At 37.0% G+C, this 23,181-nt stretch overlaps 1 protein-coding gene across 1 annotated transcript in view; it reads right to left on the reverse strand.

Moving 5' to 3' along the window:
* The window catches only part of PROS1 (protein S), a 90,875-nt gene extending 77,247 nt beyond the window's left edge, over window positions 1–13,628 (reverse strand). Inside the window, exon 1 of the mRNA XM_054585244.1 lies at window positions 13,253–13,628. Coding sequence (XP_054441219.1) covers window positions 13,253–13,328 — 76 coding nt within the window. The 5' untranslated portion in view covers window positions 13,329–13,628. The remainder of the gene's footprint in view (window positions 1–13,252) is intronic.
* Between the last annotated feature and the right edge of the window lie 9,553 nt (window positions 13,629–23,181).

Below are 23,181 nucleotides of genomic sequence, written 5' to 3' on the forward strand. Positions count from 1 at the left end.
CAAAACTGTGACCATCCATTACTATTTGCTGCTTCTCAGACAACAAGCAGAAGTCTCTGTGTTGACTGATGAGAGCAATATTTAAAAGAAAAATTATTACAACTTTGGCCTAAAGGACAATGAAGCTAACAATAGAAAACTAACTTTCTCTAAATAAATTCTGTCTAAAAGTGAACTAAATAAATTTTCTCTAAATGGGAATGTTTGTTTTATTTCATCCAGGTTCAACCCAATAATGCTTCAAAATGGCATATTTAATAACTTTCAAAGTGTATGTTAATTACTGATCCTCATATAAATAATGAAATACACTGCAGGTATTTTCATTATTCCCATTCCCATTTTCCTACTGGAGAAACTGGGACAGAAAGAGGTTAGGTTATCTGACCAAGGTCACAGAGCCAGGAGGCGGTGCTAATGGGACAGGACTTTAAATATACTCCACCCTCCTAGTCCAGTGCTCCTTCTTTTCTGTAGGCTGTCACTCAAATGTCCACAATGTACTTCATTTAAAAAAAAGAAAGAAAGAAATTACATGGCTGTGGAGTTGACAAGTTTGATAGGTTAAAAAAGACAATTATTGTCCTTTGTAAAGTAAACCCATCCCACGGTGTGTTCTCAAAAGAGTTTTTCAAACATAGCATCATAGATCCAAACAAAGAACTACAGAAATGTAGGATAAGACAACTGCATGATTAGATATGCTTTTAACAGCTGGCTCAGAGTCTATATGTCTAAAAACATCCACCCTACTATCCTGAAGAAATGTCTAAAAAATTCCATTATATATCATTGTAATAGCTATGACACATAAGGAAATAAATGCCGTTTTGCATCATCTCCTTTAATCCTAATCACAATTGCACTAAGTAGATAATAATTTTCCCTATTTATACATGGACTAAAACTCAGGGAAAATGATCTTAATTGTACCAAGTTCACAGAGCTGAGAACAAAGCCAAGCCTGCCTTCAAAACCTCTTCTCTTTTTGCTTTACCAGTCTCTGATCATGTTTAAATAATCACTTCTTTAAATGAAGTTCTCAAGAAAGTCCTTGTTAAAACCCAATTATGATTCTTGAAAAGTGTTACATTCAGAGTCAAAATTTTATGTTATGTTTAGTTACGTGTCTTTCAAGATTAAAAGTATGACTGAATCAGCTTGTTTTTTTAACTTATCTGAGTCATCCCTTCTCCAAACTAATGATAATAGCAGGTTGTACAACTTTTATCAATAACCACCATTGTTCAAACATTAACGGGAATTCTCCTTTGAAACTGTCTTCACAGACTTCACATGTTCTCTTCAGTATTTTCTTTTAGGGGCAAACCTTTGTGTTTTTTTTTCAGCATAAGTTTGATTGTTTTATCTCCAAAAAAGTAACATTATTAGTAGTACTTCACTTAGGCATCTGTAATAAGGATAATGGAGTTAATTTTGCCTCTACTCACAGGAAAATTCCTCCACTGTTCAATTCAGCTGGCCCTTGGTCAAGGGGAGGAGGTCCTTTCTTCAGGCCCCTTTCCCACTTGGTTGTTCAAGTTAGGTCCTCTCAGGTCAGGCAGGTCAGACCATCAGTCTGCAGGTTGCCCAAAACTGATGAGTCAGATGAGGAGGAGGAAGCAGATGGAGGAGGAGGTCCAAGCTTTAGGACAGCTCATCCTCTGAAAATCTTCCAGTCTGCCCTCTTGTCTTTGCAAAGAGTATTTGTACATTCCTCCCTCCAAAAGTTGATCTCTTTCTTAGTTTTGTTTTCTCTTTCTCCTTTCCCCAGGCCCTTATTATCTGGCATCCCAAGAATGAAAAACTGCCCCTAATAGAACGTGTCTGAGAATCTTTGGCTAGCATTTGGGTTGGCAGAGTCTTTGAATCTTTGTTTCTGTTTCAGTGTGGGAGACTGTCAGGGAAATGGTTTTCAAAGTACAAATAGAGCAACTAGATAATAATTTGAGATACAGTTGTGCCTCTTATGTCTCAACTGTTAAAACGGCATATTTTCCTTAGTCAAAGCTTGAAAAAAATCGAATTGAAGGTTAATATACAAAACCTTTAGTTAATAATAATAGGAAAACATATGGCCACATATTACAAATTTTATTTTAAATTATCACATATTAATTAAGTATAAAATCTTTCATTTTTTTAATAAAGAATTCTACTACATAAGATTTCCAGTTGAGGAGGGATATTTAACAATGTGAAGATTGCATGGAATAAGAAAAATCTAAAAACAGTTCTTATTTAGGCATTCATCAGGCTATATAATTATTACAAACTTTCAGAAAAGCTTGCGTTAGCCTTTAGAAAGAAATGCTATGTCTTTCTCTGTGATATACATAATCTTTTAAAGTTTAAGAGAAAGCTTTCCTCTAAATCTCATTTCATATGAGCACTCTACTGCTGAACAAATGATTCTTCTCATATTATGTTAAGACTTAGAAGACTGTTTAGAGAAAAAATATTCTCTAAAGATGAACCATGCCTCCATCCTTCAAGAGGAGTAGGCAGTAAATAGGCTGACTTTAAACGAGTCAAATATAATAAGAGATAGATCTGGGTAAGATTACAAATCCAAGAAAGAAACAGATGAAATAATCTGTGAATTATATGCACACATAAAGGTAAATTCTAAAACATTTGGATTGGAAGGGGTGAAGGCTGTCATTTATTTAGAAATAGGAAAGCCATTGGTAGCATTAAAAAAAAAACAACCCTGTGACCATTGACCTCCTCTGGGACAGATCAATGAATGGTTAGGGAAACAATGCCTAAGCTGTTTAGCACAACAAAAGTGAAATGGACGTCTACTTACTCCAAGATTTAATTATAACTTTACAGCATCAGTTTAGGGGGAAAAAAAAAAGAATAAATCAAATACTCTGCCATTGTGTCCTCAAGGTGAAAACCTTTGATTTAGCCATAGAAAGAGAAAGCACTACATTTTAGTTATTCCTTCCACAACAAATACTTTTACCCAAAAGACCGAACAGGCAGCTTATTACCCAGGAAATAATTACATTAACCATTTATTTTATTTGACTTGTTTGCTCTCGGTGAGTGATAAATTACTGTACCTCATCAGAGTTTAGATTTTGGTAAGGTATGAAGAGGAATTTTCGATAGCCTTGTCTTTTCTTCTCTCGACTACTGTGTTCTCAACTGGCTACATGTCCTAAGGCTACAGCAGGAGGTCTCTTTTCTGATGTGCAGTAAGATAAAGACACAGTTGGTTTTCACGTCTTTTTTATTTCCTACACAATAGGACACCAAAATACCATCTAATTTTGACATCATGTACCGAGATTACAAAACAGGAAATGCTTTGTTTTTTCTGTTATTTGACATATTTCATTTAGGATGCCATCAATTATATTATTAGTTCACTGGCCTGTGTGTGTGTTTATGTTTGGAAAAGCAACAGGCAAACTGTTTCTGGACATTTTTAAAGGCAACATGAAAGAGTTAGCCTAATTCTGCAATATTCCACTTCCTGCGATCTCCTAGATCTCCCCAGTAAGCAAGTCTGAATAAGGCTTAGAAAGACTTTAGATCTCAGTGGCTTCTCTTTGACCCTTAGGATACTTTTTTTTTTTAAAGTGCTGATGTGAATGTGAGATTATTTGGAATATTGGTATATCATTGATTAGTTGTTTCTAATTCAATATAATTTCAGCTAGCCTCTCAGAATTCCCTGTTGACATTCCAAAAGGCTATGGGACACTGTCTAAATAACAGAATAAAGTGTTAACTCATAAGAAGCATAAATGGCTGGGATAAGGAGTCAGGGAAAAGAAGAAAAATAAAACAAGTTATAAGGAAAGGTGCATTTAAAATACAGAAACTCAGATCCACTTAAAAAAAATTAATAACTGCAGACAAAATATAAAACCTACTTGTTTTCTTCCATAGTGATGAAGTAATAAAATAAGCATTTGTGTTCTACTTGACAAGTCATTGTAGACTGAATGTATGTGTCTCCCCCAAATTCATATATGGAAGCCATAATTTCCAATGTGACTGTATTTGGAGATGGGACTCCAAAGAGGTAATTAAGGTTAAATGAGGTCATAAGTGTGGGGCCCAGATCCTATTGGATTAGTGTCCCTATAAGAAGAGACAATAGAGAGTTCCCAAGTGAGACTATATTAAGCAAGGATTACTTGAATGAATGATTTTAATTTTAAGCCAACAATCTTGCAAAAAATAAAAATAAGTTGCCCTAAAAATAAGTAAATAAAAAATGAAAATGTTAGGCAATCAGTAGAATATAGTAGTTTTAAACTGCTGACCAATGAGGACAGAATGTCAAAATAGAACCTCAGAAAACTAACATTTTAGGAAAAGCAGAGATCATCAAAACAACAGAAGCAGAATTAGTAACACATATGTAGAGAGAGAAAGAAAATTTGAAGAATATAATGTTTATAGATATAAAAGGAAGTTAATTTCAAATTTCAAGTGTCAAAAGTTGCAAAGAAATTATTAATAATTATTAACAATTATTATTATTTAGGATGAAAGTTAAAATGTACAACTGGTTTAACAATAAGCCACCAATACCAGTGGCAGGGTGAGAAGAAAGAAAATAGAGACCTCCAGAACAAAGTATTTTGAAAAGTTCAATTGAGAATAGGAAGAGAAAGAGGGGATAATAACTTTAGATAGAGACAGATTTATAGTAATATTTTCCCGAAGTTGGGAAGGTACATCTCAGCACAGCTATGAAACCCAATGAAAAGATCCCAAATGTACCATTTTAAAAGTTGGAAAATATCACATAAATGCAGGACATTACAATTTTAACATTTTTATAAAGATCTAAAAGCTATTTTTCTTAAATGGGTCTTTTAAAAATCCATTCCAATAACATGAACAAGACGACTAAGAAGACTTATACTGATGGCCTGGAACCAGTGAGAATCAGTTCCTATTACTTTACTCATCTGTAGAAATACTCACAATCTATTTAGATACATTATATTTATTTTACTTCCCAATAAACCTCAATGATTAAATTTCTATATTTAAAACAATGTGATATAAAGACATCTTTAATAAAGGAGTTGTTCCCATACTAGACTTAACAACATTTTTTAAAAGTAAACAAGTAATAAAAAGCATTATAACTCTACAAAGACACTTACTATTAAAATATTACCCATTATTCTACAAGGCATCTTACAAGGCCAAATTATTTAACAAGGCATTCAGACCTAATTATGTTTCTTCCTCTGCTCCTTTATTGCTCTATCACCTTACCTATCACATTCTATTTTGATTATTTGTTTACTTGTCTGTCTTCCACACTAAATTAATATTCCATCAAGACAGGAGCGTTTAATGTCTACCTCCTCCAAACTAACTTAAATTATATATGTATGCCAGCACTAAACTTTTATGTTTAGCACACTGCAGGTGCTCAATATATATGTATTGAATGGACTCATGCCTGGAATGCCACCTTTGATCTTTCTACGTGTTTAGATCTTGTACTTCCATTAAGATTAAGTTCAAAAAATTTTCTTTGTAATGGCTAGCCTGGTCTCACAGACTTAATTAATCACACACTAATCTATGTACCCATGGCATTCTAGTCATAGCACTTGTATCACATTTAAATGTGTTTGTTTCTATATCTCCTTGCTGGTCAAATCATTTTTAGTGCTCAGAATCTAGCATTGTGACTAACAAAAAAGAATTGCTAAATAAATGTCTGTAAAATTAATAAAGGAGCAACCTTCATGGCACAAAATATATAAGGTTTTGTTTCCTTAGTGTTATGGGTGGAATTGTGCCCCCACCCCCATAATGTTGATGGTCTGACTTCCAGCCCCTCAGAATGTGATCTTATTCTGAAACAGGGTTGTGGCAGGTGTATGTAGTTAAAGTGAGATCATGCTTGAGTAAGGTGGGCTGGTAATCCAATGATTGGTGCCTTTATAAGAAGAGCAGAGACAGACACAGAGAGAAGATGACCATAAAACAGAGGCAAAGATTAGAATTATGCTGCTATAAGCAGAGGAACACTTGAGGCTACCAGCAGCTGCAGGAGATAAAGAAAGATCCTCTTCTAGGGGCTTTTGTGAGAGTATGGCACTGAAAAAAAATAATGAAATAAAATAAAATAAAATACTACCCATTTCCTTTTAATCATTTTTTGTTATACAGAGTATATTCCTTTTTTTGCTGAGATATAATTGAAATACAACATTATGTTAGTTTCAGATGTACCACATGATTTTATATATATAATATATACATTTATGTACTATATTTATATAAAATCACCCATATAAATTTTTATGTGTGAGAACTTTTAAGTTCTACTCTCTTAGTTTTTAAATATACAATATATTATTATTACTCTAGTCACCATGTTGTACATTGTATTCCCAGGACTTACTTATTTTGTAACTGGAAGTTTATAACTTCTATACAGAGTATATTCTTTTTTAAAATTATTAAATTCTTAATGGCAGTTGTAATACAATATAAAAATTGTATCAAATTAACATGTACAATTTAAATTTTCAGTTCTATGACAAATATATTTCAATTTAAAATATTTAATAAAAAATGAATTCTTGTACATCTCTCCAAGTAATTACATGTATTTCTTAGATAAAAAGGATTTGCATCACTCAATGGAGTAAGAGTCAACACATACTTTTTTTTTTCTTTTTTGCAGCACAAAGGTAGCTTTTTTCTTTCAGCATAACAAAACATAACCCTCAATCAAAATGTAGTAATTCCAAGATAATTTAGCTTTGCTAATGTCAGAGGTCATCCTGCCCATTTTCATTCACTGCATGGCAACATGAAACATCAGTCCTACAGCTGCCAGAAACTGAATTCTCCCAATGGTCAGTGAGCTTGGAAGAACTTCAGATGAGACGCCAGTCTTGGCAGACCCTTGATTTTAGCTTTGTAGCTACTGAGCAGGTCCCTGGACTTGTGCCTGGACTTTGACATATGAAACTAGCAGATAATAAATTGTTTTTATTTAAGATGCTAAGTTTGTTGTAACTTACACGGCAATAGAAAACTAATACAAAAAGGCATGTATAATTTTGAATCAGGCCAAACGTGTTAATACTGCTGCTTTCACTTTATGGGTTAGTTAGGGCCACCAGCTTCACCCTAACAGGTCTCTCGGTTGGCTAATGCCATCCTAGTGAAGACTCAGCACATACTAAAATAACACCGAAAAGCCAGACATCCCTGGGCAGAATGTAAAAGAAAGAATTCACAGAGACTATGGGATAGACATTCTGGCTTGAATATGTCATGCGGTTCTTATCTATTCACTTCTTCACTCATTCATCCCATACCTCCATACATAAAAAAGAATATATTCCCATAATTATCATAGAAATAGATGATTAAGAAAATTATTAGAGTATTTTAAAAAGCATGTTACTGATTTTCCTCCCTAGATCGAAAACACTGGTGGGAAGGGCTAACTTTGAAATGAGCTCCCAGATCCCAGGTGTAATGGGAGGATCCTGGGGTGGTTGAGCTTGGGTAGCAGCCTGGACTCACTGGAATCAAAGTCAGCGTGAATGTACTGATCAAATCTTGGAGAAAAATCTCCCTAGAATGAGACAGAAAGACAACTCACAAAATTCTTCATTGAGTTTTTCACCCCAAATGTGCCTGTTCAGTCACAATACAAAGAAATCACCATCTCTCTGTAATTGCCAATCTTGAATCAGTTGATGAATCCAGAACCTCTTGAATGAGGGGGGGGGAATGCCCATAAAGAACTATCTGCGAACTTTTCTCCCAGTTTTCTTCCAAACAAAATAACTGCACTGGGTAATTGCACTAAGGAAAGATATTCCAAAAACCTATAGTGATTATGAGATATTTTAGTGATTATGTGATGTACAGACAAGATCCAGAGGTCAACATGCGTCAGCCAGACACCAACACACAAACTACAGCCTCTCTCAAGGGTGGTCTGGAGGAACCCTGGTGAAACAAAACCCTCCTAAAAGGCAGGCATATAAGCAGTATTTCTCACTGTCCACTTTGCCTAAAATGATAGTTTTTCTGAAATGAGACTCTATTCTATTTCCTGAATTGTTCAAATGGCCTGTCCAGTTGTTGAGTGACCTGTAAAGAGCTAGATCTCAAACCTAGGGACAAGGAACTTTGGGCAAGAACTGGCCCAGAGCTGAGATATCTGTGTTCCAGGTGACTGTTCACAGGATAGCCCCACACCAGACAAATTCTTACTCACAAGAGGGGATAGAATGACCCACTTAATGATTGTCAGTTGTGTTTCTTCTCATGGCAATCTAGTACAAGGGTCACAAACACAAAAACCTGCAAGTGTCAGATAGGTATCATAAATAAGGGAAGAGAATTTGGTAAAAGACAATGGCAGATGCTTGGAATTGTGGCAAACTCAGAGGGTATTTCTGACTAAAGAAACCAGCTTTGAGTCAGCTCAAGCTGAATCTTCTATGGTGGACTGTGGGCCTAGTGTTGCTGATCTTCCTTTATTTGTTTTTCAAGCGAAGTCATAAAACCTTCAGCCGTTGGAAGCTGGACATATTACAAAATCTAATCAGATACCTAGTGGATGGTTGATTAGTTAGAGCTTTCTATCAGGGAGGAACAACAATTTGTTCTCAGAGAAAGAGACATTTATTCTGTACTTGGGTTTAATGTTTTGTCAGCACCACTATTGGCAGACTAGTTCAATGCTTTATGCTAAACCACACAACAGTATCTTTAACTAAGGAATTAGCTCAACTAAGGAAATAAGTGAATGGGATGATGATTATGGTTTTCACTGGTCTTATTGTGTACTCTAATACCTTACAGGAGCTAGCCTCAGGGAATGATATACTGACCAATTATTGAGGGTTCAGTCACTACCTTTGGGATACAGCACTATCTTCCAATGTGGTTTAAAAAAAAATGTAGTATCTTCTCAGTACCAGCAGTCATTTATATATGGTACTCTTTTTCCTAAAGCCAAAATACACAAGTCAGGAATGGAGGCAGAAAGAAGGGAGCACTTGTCATGATATAAGGCTTAGTGACGGTTATGGGATGAACTGTGTCCCCTATAAAGATGGTGAAATCCTAATCCCCCAGTATTTGTGAATATGGCTTCATGTATTTGGAAATAGAAATACTGCAGATAATGAAGATGAGGTCATAAGCGTGGTTGCTAATTCATTATGACTGGTGTTCTTATCAAAAGGGGAAATTTGGAACAGAGACAGACATGCACAGAGCAAAGACAATGTAAAGACATAGGGAGAATGCCATATCCAAGCCATGGAATGTCTTGGAAACCAGATGCTAGAAGAGAAGCATGGAACAGATTCTTCCTCACAGTTCTCAGAAGGAACCAACTCTGCTGATACCCTGATCTGAGATTTCTAGTCTCCAAAACCGTAAGAGAATAAATTCTCTTGCTTAAACCACCTAGTCTGTGGTACTTCATTCCAGCAAACCTAAGAAACTAATCCAAAGAACTATTGTTGAATTTCTTGCTTTTTTCCCTCACAAATGGGTTCTGCCCATCTAGAAATTAAAGAACCAGGGAGGAAGACATTCACAAGGGGACCTGATACATTTTCTACTGAATTAAAAGTTGAGACTGCTTTATGGCCAATTAAAGTTCTTCCCTCTTTTTTTCTCACTGAGAAAAAGAGAGAGAGAGGACTATCCTGGAATGATAATAATCAAAGCAAAATAGTGCTGTTGCCACTATAAATCAAAGTTAAAAGGATAGTTACTACTCCACAATAACCACTGTACACAGTAGAAACAGTAAAAGAAGAGATGGAAACAACCATCCACAGGTAGGAACAACATGGCTCAGATTGTTTCCGATGAGGGGTTTGGTTCATTCAGCTCCTGGAGCAAACAAAAACCCACATGTGAGGAATTGCCTATGAGTAAGAGATTGGAATTGAGTAGTGAAGGATGAAGTCCTTCATAAACACCAGCTCAAGCTTATAACCAAGAGAATTCAGGCAAGCCCTAAAGTGAGTACCTACATTGCCCTCTTTTTTATTATTATTTTTTGACACATAGGACATGTTGGTACACTACAATGTATCATTTTGTCCATAAAACATAGCACATTGACAAGGGATGGTGACAGAACTAGAGGAGGCATGGACATCACCCAAGGATACTAAACTAAGAAAGGGTAGCCTTGAGCCTTCCTCTCTGGTTATGGTGACTAAAACCTACTGAGGAGGAGGTATTTTCTGTTGTACATTACTTGCTTATATTATACTGGAAATATGTGCATATATTTGAAATACTTTCAAGTGGCTTTATAAAAAGAAGGTCATTGTGTTTGTTGTACAGCCAATAATTAGAATGTGTAAACTTTGCTTGTTTCTGCTTCCTTCGCAGCATCTGCTCCTTTGTCAGAGCTGTCCAGGCACTCTACCTAACTCTCCTGAGCTATCAATCACAAAACTCCAGAAATAGGCTAAGCCAAAATGATGAGGCTCTCTTTTCTAGGAATTTCAATTGTGAGTAGAGACACACAGGACTATAAGGCCATTAGAATTAAGTCATAAGGTGGCAGCTCCTAACATAGTGAGCACATGAGTTTTCACTATATAGATCACCTACACGCCCAAGTCCCTGGCTTCCCTGGAACTGGTTATTCAGCATGCCATTCAGTAGCCCTCCAATAAATCCACTCAACTTTTTTCCTTCCTTCCTTCCTTTTTCCTTTCTCTCTTCTCCTTTCTTTCTCCCTTCCCTTCCTTTCTGCCTTTCCTTTACCTTACTTCCCCTTTTCCTTCCCTTCCCTCTTTCCCCCTCTCCTTCCCCCTTTTCTCTCTTCCCCCTTCCCTTCCTTCCTCTCCCCTCTCCTCCCCTCCCATTCCCTTCCTTCATTGTCATTACTGTTACTTGCACCTAGAGAATACTGATATATGTATTACCAGGCTTTTTACCTATTTTTCTCAGAATATTTTGAAAGTTTACATATGCATATAGAACATTTATCTATAAAGAGGCTATTAAAGAGGCTATAAAGGTCTATTATGAAAAGCAATTCTGTGTTTCCTAGCATAGAATTAATGGTAAGAGAATATAGTATAGAGTGCTGTTGCTGCATACCACAAATTGTTTCTAACTCGTCTAGCACCGACCCCAACTCTAACCTAACTTTGATAAAATCTCTCCATCAGTGCAACATTGTGGACTCTGGAAAAAAAAAATAAAGGACTTTAAAACAAAGCTGGATAAACAGTAAAAGGAATAGTTAGAAGTGAAAAAACAAGAGTAAAAATGTGAAGGAAAATGAGTCAGTAATGTCTAGGATAGACTGCATCTACCCAGAAGTGAAAGTCTCAACAGGGCCAAATTAGCACAGCCAAAAGGGGACACCCTCCTTCTTCTAGTCCTCTTCACAGCAACCCGTAGTGGGAAATGACATAGAGTATATAGACAGTACATGTTTTAAACCTCTCTCTTTCTCTGAATATATATGTATACATACACACACACAAACATACATATATAGACACATATATATGTATATGTATATATATGGGTCTGAAAATGTCTGGAAAGTTAACATCTCTGAACAACTTTTTATTGTTAAAATGAAGAAGTTAAACTAGATTTCTCACTCTCTCAAAACTAAAACTGTGATTTGATTTTCTTTAAATAGCAACTGTATTTATATGAACTAAACACAAATTATAAATCAAATATTTATATCTCAAATTCTATCTCAAATTTAAAATCTTAGGGAGTAAATTAATTCCATCTGTATCACAGTTTCTTGATCAGCAAACCAAGATGACTTTCAATCCAACAGAACTATCATACTTTTTAAAATGAAGAAACTATAGGGACTTTACATGCTATACTGGCAGAATTAATTTATCTACTCTAATGGTATCTATACATAACAACTGTATTTCTCTCTATATATAGTTTCAATTCCTGCATATAATACACACACACATATGCTTTTTAACTCTGTCTACATTCAATGAAAATATAACAATTTCTATTTTTTTTTAAAAAGGGCCTAGCAAATTCCTATGATGACAAGCAGTAAGTGTGGCAAGTCACTTTTGAGTCTTTCTCTTCTCCAAAGCACTGTTTAACAGGCAAATATTTGATTGTCCTAATGAACTACATAGAAGATAATAAGGTGGTATCTATGGTCCACATGTAGGCTTAATGATACAGGTTTGAGTGTTCAAGTTCTGCTATTGCAGCTTTTTAATATAAAATCAACAAATAATGTTTTAGCATCTAAATTAGAATGTAAAATACCTCATTCACCCTGAGCAGTAATTAATAAAAACTAGCGGACTGTTAGTAAATTCCTATTCAATTCTCCTTCTTTGATATTTTATACTGGATCCTTATGCAGCCTAAAAGTCATCTGTAATTCAGAGTTTTCCTCTCCCATGCCATTTCCTGAGAATAAAACAGCACAAGAAAGCATTTTTAATCAATGAACACGCTTAAATTTCAGAAAACAAAGTGACAACTAAAATGCTCTGAATGCCTTACTACTCCTCATGTAATTTTCAGATAAAACTCAATATCCTGCCTTGAATCCATGTATAGGAACCTAAAGAGCTGGGAATACAGAGATAAAGACAAAAATTAATGCCACGACCTCACATCGGTAGCACTCAGAGTCAAAACCCTCAGTACAAAATTATCTCAGCAATATAATATTTAACAGTCCTTTTGATTTCAAGGTCAGAAAGTGGTACTGCCAACTGATATGCAAAACTGCACTCATCCTAAAACAATTCGTTTGTCAATGTTGAAATAAACAAACCAAGCTCAAAGTCGAGAAATTGCAAAAGTGAGATACGCTGCAGCAGAGGATGCTAGTTCGGGACAGCAGCCTGTACAAAGGGAAGAGAGTGGGTTGCCTTTTCCCTACTTTTATACTGGAATGTGCTTATCCCTGTCCTCTAACAACTTCAGCTCTTGGGGGCAAATGGGTAAGGTGTTGTAACTCCTTCTTTAATAGTCACTCAGGTTCTTCAGTCTGTCCTGTAGGCAATGCATCATTCCCAGAGCAGGGCAAATACTGACCCTGCTCAACTACTCAACTATTACACTGCCGGGTAGATCCATGGCTGCTTCCATCAGCCAGTGGTAGACCGGACTTGCCGTAAACTTTCTGGGATACTACAGCCCTTGAAAAGAAAATCCAACAAGACTGGCAATTCGGTCGGCATCGCTGGAGAAAGAAGGAAAGTCGCTACTGATTACTCACAGTTTGTCTCAGCGATGGGAAGCACTACGACGAGGCACGCGAGCAGCGTACCGCAGCACCCACCGAGGACCCTCATGGCCAGGCCGGCGGAGGCGCGGGCGCGGGCGCGGACTGTGGCGCCTCGCGGCGGAACCTGAGCGCTCGGCGCCCGGCGGAGCTGCAAGGCTGGACTCCGCTGTAAACCGGGACTCAGCCGTAAACCCCTGTGCCGCTGTTCGAGGACTGCGGCGCGGCGGCGCCAGCGAGCGAGCGCGCCAGAGGAACAGTGGGCGCCGGGGGGCGGAGAAGACGGCCCGCTCCCGGCCCCAGCCGCAGAGGGGAAGTGATAACGAGGAGATTTCCAGGAAGCTTTGGGGAGCTGGGGGCAGGGGGCAGGGCTCCGGGAACGTGCTGGAGGCCTAGTAAACACTGCAGAGACAGCCTTCCTCGTCCGTTCCCGAACTCCAGCGTTTTGTTCCAGGTCTCCCGAATGGTGTGTTTTCGAAGGGGCGGGGGAAGCAAACGCAGTATAAAGCTCCAGCGAGCGAAGGTGGGAGGCTGAGCAGCCAAGAGAACTTGGAGGATTCCCAGGATAGGATATCCCTCCTTAGTAGGAAAAGTCGTGAGAGGTCGATGTTGGGGATGAGGACGTTAACTGAAACCTAGAAGTGAATTAGGACTCCAGGGAGGGTTGGCAGAGAACAGAGATAATGGAAGCAAAAGGAATAGTTTTGATCATCACCATTTTTATTTTGTACCTGCATGTATGGTGTTAAAGAAAAAAAAAAAAAAACGATAGCAAAAAACGTTTTGAGAAAAAAGGAGAATGTATCAAATTCTATCACCGTCGAGCAGCTCTTTTATATATATATTACCTCTGCTTTTTGTGGTTGGACATACGCATTTGAATGTTATTTAATGCTTAAGACTGCCTGTGGAGCTAAACTGCCTGGATTTAAGTCGCAATACTCTGCCATTTACTAGTTATGTAACTTTAAGCAAATTGCTAAACCTCCCTGAGCCTCAGTTGTATCATCTATTAATGGAGAAAATAGTGTTAGAATAAGTGTTAATGTAAGGTTTTAAAGAGGTGACACATGTAAAGCAATCAGTGTGTGCTAAATGATAGTACTTAAGGCTTATTTACTTTACCACTTCTAGTATTTAGGACCAAATGAACCTATCTGTTGATTTCCTATGTGTGTGCACAAAACTTGAAAGGCTAATCATATTTCAAGAGTCTCTTCCAGCTCTAGCTTTCTGTGGTTCTGTGATCCAGCTAAATGGAAGTTGATACGGGTCACTTTTTTTTTTTTGATAAGAATATTTGAAAAGGAATTATTGACTGTTTTCGAACCTTCCCTCTTTAAATTCTCTTTCTCACTGTCCAACTCAACCATGTCAGCGTATTCACCACTTTATTCCCAGTCCCAAATCATTTAATTATAAATATAATCCTAATCTTCATAGATTTGTTTTGGTGTGCTAGCAATCATAACAAACAAAATAACCTTTAAGTAACATATTAATTTATTACATGCATTTAGACTGCAAGTCTTTTGAGCAAAGGCTTGATGTAGGACACTCCTCATCTTTGCGAGAATTAAGAGCAGAATATCAAGTTGGAGATCCCAGAATTTCACAAGGTCAGAAAACCTCCAAAATTGTGAATCAACAACTTTCCCAACAAATCATTTCTGATACAGACATTAAAAAAAAAAGACTATAAAGAACATGAAAAAGGAAATATTAGAGAAAAGTGGAGTGAATTCTTAAAAGGAAAATCTTACTCTTCCAAAGACTCCAGGTGAAAGTGAATGGATTTTCTACAGGGAATGAACCAGAATTCAGGCATGCTGCAAAGGAGTAGAAAAAGTAGTATGGGTTTTCCAGGATCCCCTTCGTATGGAGCAGAAATTCAAAAGCAGGACTGCTTTTGATTGAATGACCGTATCTTCAGCATGTTGTTTATGAGTTATACATTACCTACAGATTTTGCTGATGTTAAATAGAGTATTAGTTACAATTGTTATTTAATCTTTGGTTGCAATAAAGTATGTGTGTGTTTAGGGTTTGTTTGTTTTTTTCCATCTGAACATTGTGCTTTTGAGAATTACACTGTAGTTTGGTTTTTAGTATTAGCAAATCAAAACAATATTAACCCTTTTGTCTAGGCAGCAGCTTATTAGATGTTGACTCTATTTTGTAATTTGTATTTTACTCTCCTAGATTCCATATCTGATCACCAACACATACCATTCTTCTCACTCCAACCTGATCATAAAGAAATGCTTGCCAAAAAATAAATGCCAACTAGCCTTTGAGGGGTGCTTGTTACATAGTAATCTACATAGTAGTCATAGATACTCTAAAGTTTCTCTCAAAGGAACTTAGTGTCAGTTTGAATTGTAAGTAATGCCTATTTGTATAAAAGCAACATAGACAATACAAAGAGTGTGTTAAAAATTACAGAAACTATGCTATAGAAATTCAAAGAGTGGAGAAAAGGCTAGGGTGGGTTTGGGATTTGAATTAGGTTACTTTTGGTAGAGCAAGTTTCAGGCAATTTATTCGTTTTTGATGTATAGCTATTCTGGTATTTTACTTGATTTTAGCACATAATTTATAGTTATTTGTTTTTGTGTATTTGTTAATTAGCTGGATACAATCTAATCTATTCTGTTTCGTGTTTCACCTAAGTCACAAATAAAGGTGGTGCTCTAAAAAATAAAAGTATAATACCAAAATTTTAAAAAAGTGAATATCTTTCTTTTAACATTTTATTTTTTTAATAGTTCAAATACATTTGTCTACATTTTCAAGCCACCACTTTCCCCTGACCCACCCAACCCCACCTCCCACCCTCAATCCACCCCTACTTTGGCTTCAGCCATGGGTCCTTTATACATGTTCCTTGACTTGACCCTTCCCTTTCTTTTCCCTGTTACCCTCCTCCCTCCTTCCCTCTCATTACTGTCAGTTTGTTTTTTCTTTAAATGTTGCTGGTTATATTTTTCTCGCTTATTCGTTTTGTTGATTAGGTTCCACTAATAGGTGAGATCATATGGTATATTTTTTTCACCCCTTGGCTTATTTCGCTTAACTAAATCTTCTCCAGTTCCATCCTTGCAGTCATGAATGGTAGTAGCTCTTTCTTTCTTTCCGCTGTGTCCTATTCCATTGTGTAAATGGACCATAGTTTCTTGATCCACTCATTTATTGACGGACGCTTAGGTTGCTTCTAGCACTTGGACATTGTAAATTGTGCTGCTGTGAACATTGGGGTGCATAGGTTCTTTTGAATTGGTGTTTTGGGATTCTTAAGGCATAATCCCAGCAGTGGAACCACTGGTCAAAAGGCAGTTCCATTTTTAGTTTCTTGAGGAAACTCCATTCTGTTTTCCACCAGTCTGCATTCCCACCATCAGTGTACGAGGGTTCCCTTTTCTCCACAACCTCCCCAGCACTTGTTCTTTGTTGATTTGTTTATGATGGCCATTCTGACCAGTGTGAAGTGGTATTTCATTGTGCTTTTAATTTGCATTTCTCTGATTGCTAGTAATGCTGAGCATCCTTTCATATGTCTCTGGGCCCTCCGTATGTCCATCTTGGAGAAGTGTCTGTTTAGGTCCTTTGCCCATTTTTTAAATTGGATTGTTTGTGTTCCTGGAGTGGAGTCATGTGAGTTCTTTATACATTTTAGAGATCAAACCCTTGTCCAAGGTATCATTGGCAAAAATATTTTCCCATATGGTTGGTTCCTTTTTCATTTTGCTGATGTATTCTTTAGCCATGCAGAAGCTTCTTATTTTAATGATGTCCTATTCGTTTATTCTTTCCTTTATGTCCCTTGCTCTAGGGGACATATCAGTGAAAATACTGCTGCGTGGGCTATCTGAGAGTTTCCTGCCTATGTTCTCTTCTAGGAATTTATGGTATCATGACTTATATTTAAGTCTTTTATCCATCTTGAGGTTTTTTTGTGTGTATAGTACAAGTTGGTGGTCAAATTTCAATTTTTTGCATGTAGCTGTCCAGCTCTCCCCACAGCATTTGTTGAAGAGGCTATCTTTACTCCATTTTGTGCTTCTACCCCCTTTGCCAAATATTAATTGACCATAGAAACATGGGTTTATTTCTGGGCTCTCTATTCTGTTACATTGATCTACGTGTCTGTTCTTTTGCCAGTACCAGACTGTTTTGATTACAGTGGCCTTGTAACATAGTTTGATATGAGGTATGTGATCCCTACTACCTTGTTCTTTCTCAAAATTGCTGAGGCTCTTCAGGGTCGTTTATAGTTCCATATAAATTTTTTAAATGTTTGTTCTATGTCTGTGAAATACGTCATTGGTATTTTAATAGGGATTGCATTGAATCTATAAATTTCTTTGGGTAGTATGGACATTTTGATGATGTTAATTCTTCCAATTCATGAACACGGTATATGATTCAACTTATTTGTGTCTTTCTTAATTTCTTTCTTCAGTGTTCTATAGTTTTCTGAGTATAGGTCTTTTACCTCCTTGGTTAAGTTTATTCCTAGGTACTTTATTTTTCTTTTTGCTATAGCAAATGGGATTTTTTCCTGATTTCTGATTCTGATAATTTCATTGTTGGTATACAAAAATGCCTTCAATTTCTGAATATTGACTTTGTATCTCACTGTTTTGCCGAATTCACTTCCTAGGTCAAGTATTTTTTGGTGGAGTTATGCGGTTTTCTATGTACACTATCATGTCATCTGCAAACAATGACTGTTTTACTGCCTCCTTTCCAATTTGGATATCTTTCATTTCTTTTTCTCATCTATCACTGTAGCTAGGACTTCCAATACTATGTTGAATAAAAGTGGTGAAAGTGGACATCCTTGTCTTGTTCCCCTTCTTAGTAGAATAGCTTTTAGTTTTAGCCCATTGAGTATGATGTTGGTTTTTCATGTATGGCCTTTCTTATATTGAGGTATGTATGCCCTGTTTGTCCCACTTTGCTGAGTGTTCTTATTATAAATGGATGTTGTACCTTATCAAATGCATCTATTGATATGATCAGGTAATTTTTGTCTTTCGTTTTGTTTATGTGATGTATTACATTTATTGATTTACAAATATTGAACCATCCTTGCACCCCTGGGATGAATCCCACCTTGATCATGGTGGATGATATTGTTAATGTGTTGCTGGATGCAGTTTGCCAATATTTTGTTGAGGATTTTAGCCTCTATGTTCATCAGCAATATTAGCGTGTAGTTTTCTTTCTTGGCTGTGTCTTTATCTGCTTAAGGGTTTAGGATGATGCTGACCCCATAAAAAAGTTTGGGAGTCTTTCCTCTTCCGGGATTTTTTGGAATAGTCTGAGGACAGGAGTTAGCTCTTCCTTAAATGTTTTGTAAAATTCTCCTGTGAAACCATCTGGTACAGAGCTTTTGTGCGGGGAGGCTTTTGATTACTGCTTCAATTTCACCAGCTGTTACTGGTCTGTTCAGGCTTTCTGCTTCTTCTTCATTCAGTGTTGGAAGGTTATATTTTTCTAGAAATGTATCCACTTCATTGAAGTTTTCAAGTTTTTTTGCATGTAATTGTTCATAGTAATTTTTTACAATCCTTTGTATTTCAGTGGTATCAGTTGTTATGTCTCTTCTTTCATTTCTTATATTATTTATTGGGGACCTCTCCCTTTTTTTCTTGATGAGCCTGCTTAAAGGCTTGTTGATTTTGTTTATCTTTTCAAAGAATCAGCTCCTGGATTTGTTGATTCTTTGAATTGTTCTTTTGGTCTCTATGTCATTCAGTTCTTCTCTGATCTTGATTATTTCCTTCCTTCTACTTGATCTGGGATTTATTTGTTGTTGTTTCTCCAGTTCTTGAAGCTGTAGCGTTAGGTCATTTATTTGAAATGTTTTTATCTTTTTAAGAGAGGCCTGTATTGCTATGAACTTCACTCTCAGGACTGCCTTTGCTGTGTCCCATAGATTTTGGACTATTGTGTGTTGACTTTCCTTTGTTTCCAGAAACTTTTTTATTTCTTCCTTGATCTCATAATTGACCCATTCATTGTTGCTATTCAGTCTCCATGAGTTTGAATATTTTTTAGTTTTTTCCTTGAGGTTCGTTTCTAGTTTCAAACTCTTGTGGTCCAAGAAAATGCTTATTATGATTTCAATTTTCTTGAATTTGTTGAGTTTTGTTTTGTGTCCTGTCATGTGGTCTATCTTTAAAAAAGTTCCATGTGAATTTGAAAAGAATGTGTATTTTGCTTTTTTAGGATGAAAAGTTCTATATACGTCAATGAAGTCCATTTGATCGAATGTGCCGTTCGTTCCACAATATCCTTATCGATGTTTTGTTTTGAAGATCTATATATTGTTGACAGTGGGGTGTTAAAATCCTCTATTATCAGTGTGCTGCTGTCTATATCTTTCTTGAAGTCCTCCAAGATTTTCCTTATATATATTTGGGTTCTCCTATGTTGAGTACATATATGTTTACAATGTTTATGTCTTCTTGATGGATTCTTCCTTTCAGTATTATGAAGTTTCCTTCTCGGTTTCTTTTTATGGCCTTTGTTTTGAAATCTATTTTGTCTGATATCAGAATTGCTACCTCTTCTTTTTTTGTTCCTGTCCATTTTCTTCAAATATTTTTTTTCCACCCCTTTGCTTTCAGCCTGTGTATGTCCTTTGTTCTGTGGTGGGTCTATTGCTGGCAGCATATGTGCGGGTCATGTTTTCTTATCCATTCAGCTACCCTATGTCTTTTGATTGGAGCATTTAATTCATTTACATTTAAAGTTATTATTGATAGGTACTTATTCATATTTTCCCTTTGTACCTGTGTTCCTCTTTTTCTCACTCTTTTTCTTCATCTTCTTAAAGCAGTCCCTTTAGCATATCTTGCAGTGCTGCTTTGGTTGAGGTATGTTCTTTTAGCCTTCTTTTGTCTGGGAAACTCCTTATTTCCCCTTCTATTGTAATTGAGAACCTTGCTGGGTAGAGCAGTCTTGGTTGCAGGCCTTTACTTTTCATTACTTGGAATATTTCTTACTGTTCTCTTCTGGCTTGTTGTCTCTCTGTTGAGAAGTCAGCTGCTAGCCGTATTGGGGGACCCCGTGTATGTAACTACCAATTCCTCCCTTGCTGTTTTTAGGATTCTCTGTTTGTCTTTGATATTTGCCATTTTAATTATCGTATGTCTTGGAGTGGACCTCATTGGGTTCCTCTGTGCTTCCTGGACTTGTGTGACTTTTTCTCTCCTCCAATTAGGGAAATTTTCCATCATTACTTTTTCAAACAGGTTCTCTATCCCTTCCCCCTCTTCTTCTCCTTCTGGTATCCCCATTAGATGGATATTATTATGTTTCAAGTTAGGCAAATGTCTTGCATTTCCCTAAGTGCCTTTTGTTTCTTTTTGAGTCTTTTTTCATTTTCTTGATCTCTACCTTGCTGATTCGACCCTTTACTTCATGTAGCCTGTTTTTGATTCCTGCTACTGTGTTCTTCAATTCAGAAATTGAATTCTTCATTTCCTCTTGTCTCTTATTCATAGTTTATATGTTCTTTTTCATGCTGATATAGTTTGCAGTAAGTTCCTCGTAGTTTCCCCTGTAGTTTTTTGTAATTCTCCCTGAGCTCACTGCGCTTCCTTAGAACTATTGTTTTGAACTCAGTATCTGATAATTTACTTGCCTCTATTTCATATAATTCTCTTTGTGGGGATTCCTCCTTTCCCTTTGACAGGGGGGTGTTTCTTTGTCTTCCTATTATTTGTGAGAATCCTTTTTTTCTTTTGCTTGTGCTTCTTAAATTGATCTGTTTTGACTTCCTGACTTTGTGGTGTGAACTTCTATGGTAGGAGACCACTGTTTTTTTCTTTCTGTATCTGCCTCTGATGATTCCAGATGTTAACCCTGCCTGACCTTAGGCAGCCTATTCGAGACTCCAGGAATCTACTGTCTGTGGCTGTCTCCTTAAGTTGTTAATCTAGTCACTCTGCACTCAGCAGTCAGACTTAGGTTCCATAGGGGAGGGCAGAGTCCCTCCTGGGGGGCAGGACTATTGTGTCCTCTAATGCTGTTGCTGCTCAGGGAAGTAGCCTGCCTGAGCAAGGTGGCTGTTGCCACATGGGAGAGGAGTCAGCACTGGGATCCCACTGGCTACTCTTTCAGTTCTCTCCCCAAAGCCTCTGTCACCAGTCTCTCCTCACGTGTCTCTAGGCCACTCTGTGCCCTCTTTAGCCAGGGATCTACTATCTGTTGGCTGCAACTCTATACTCAGCAGTCAAGCCTAAGTGCCACCAGGCCAGGACTGAGTCCCTCCTGGGGACAGGGCTATTGGGTCCTCTCATGCTGCTGTTGCTCAGGGGAGTGGTCTACCTGAGCAAGATGGCTGCTGTATGGGGGAGGAGTAGCACTGGGATCCCTCCAGCTATTCCCTCAGTTCTCTCCCCATAGCCTCCTTTCCCAGTCTCTCCTCAGGCCTCTCTAGCCCACTCCACCCCCTCTTTGCCGGAGCCCAGGGTAAGTGGCTGCAAATAAAAATTTATGCATTGGCCCTTTAAATGGCTCTTTGTGTCTCCAGACCTGTCTCTGGAGAGAAAGAGAGATGCTTTTCACAGCTGGTTGTTATCTGTGTACTTTGGGGGGCTCTGGTGCTGTAGGCTGGAGATCCCCGCTTATGGTTTAGACCTCACTCTTCTCAGGGGGATCCAACTGGCCATTTCAATATCCCTCTGACGCTGCCACCCATGGGAACCCAGCCAGCCTTCTCGAGTCTCTACCACACTCCTTACCAGTCAGGTTGTGCTAAAGCTGATTCTTCTGTCTGTCCAAGGTTATAAGGCTACTCTCTCACTATTGTTCAGTTGTTTGTTCCAGGTGACTCTCCACAGTTTAGTTGTAATTCCAGATTGGTTCTGGAAGGAAGTCAATGTGGCTTCCATTCACTCCTCCACCATCCTGCTGGTCAAAAGTGAATATCTTTTTCAGACCATAAATGTATATCATAGTGCCAGCAATTGTACTCAGTGCTAAAAAATTATATATCATACCTGTATTTTAATGTCAAACTGAAAAATTATATTCTTTTAATTCTAAACTTTTATAAAAAAGTTTATATACTAAACTTTTAATACTAAAATTCAATAATATGTCTTTGAATAAAATTTTTGGATTTTTAATTTTTCTCAGAACTTCAGTCTGTGATGGTAATGTCTGGGTTTAGCTCTGTATCATTGAACACTTCGTCAATTTTATTTGGCCAAAGTTTATTTTGAGTACAGTTATTAGTATGCAACAAGTCTATCCAAACTTTAATTCCTCTTCTAATCTCATTCCCAGTCCTAATCCTAGCTCCATTTTCTTCCCCAGTTTTGTATATTTTATATGATCTTCTACTAATGTAAGTTCTAGTTTACTTATTATGTTTATTTTCTGTCTCCTCATCCTTCCCACTACTAGAATGTAGATCTTTGAGGATAGGACTTTTTTTTTAATGTTTTGTTCACAGCTATATTCTTAGTTCCCAGAACAGTGACTGGCACATAAACATTCAATGAAAGTCAACTTAACAGTACAAACGAAATTCAATTTAATAGTGCAAGCCTGGGAACATTTATGCCAAAATATCCACAGCGATCATTTCTAATTGTGGGATTATGAATCATTTTCCTTTTGCTGCTTTATACAGGGTGGGGTAAAAGTACTTCTACAGTTGTGAGTATGGGAAACAGTTAATTCTTATATTATTTACTGTTGCATTATTTTTCATACAAACAATTGTAAACCTATTTTTGCCCACCCTGTATGTTTTTTTCTACAATAATATTTTAATTTTTTCTTGATGAAAACAAGTTAAAGTGTTTAAACCATAGACAGCAAGGACTAGTAGTCTTGTTTCATTTGCTTGGTTTTTTGTATGTTTTTCTGTTTTAGAAAGGGTAGTGATTTTTGTGGCT

Source organism: Pteronotus mesoamericanus, unplaced genomic scaffold (genome assembly GCF_021234165.1).
Source record: "Pteronotus mesoamericanus isolate MK-2021 breed Mesoamerican mustached bat unplaced genomic scaffold, CSHL_Meso_final contig_82, whole genome shotgun sequence".
Taxonomy (NCBI): Eukaryota; Metazoa; Chordata; class Mammalia; order Chiroptera; family Mormoopidae; genus Pteronotus; species Pteronotus mesoamericanus.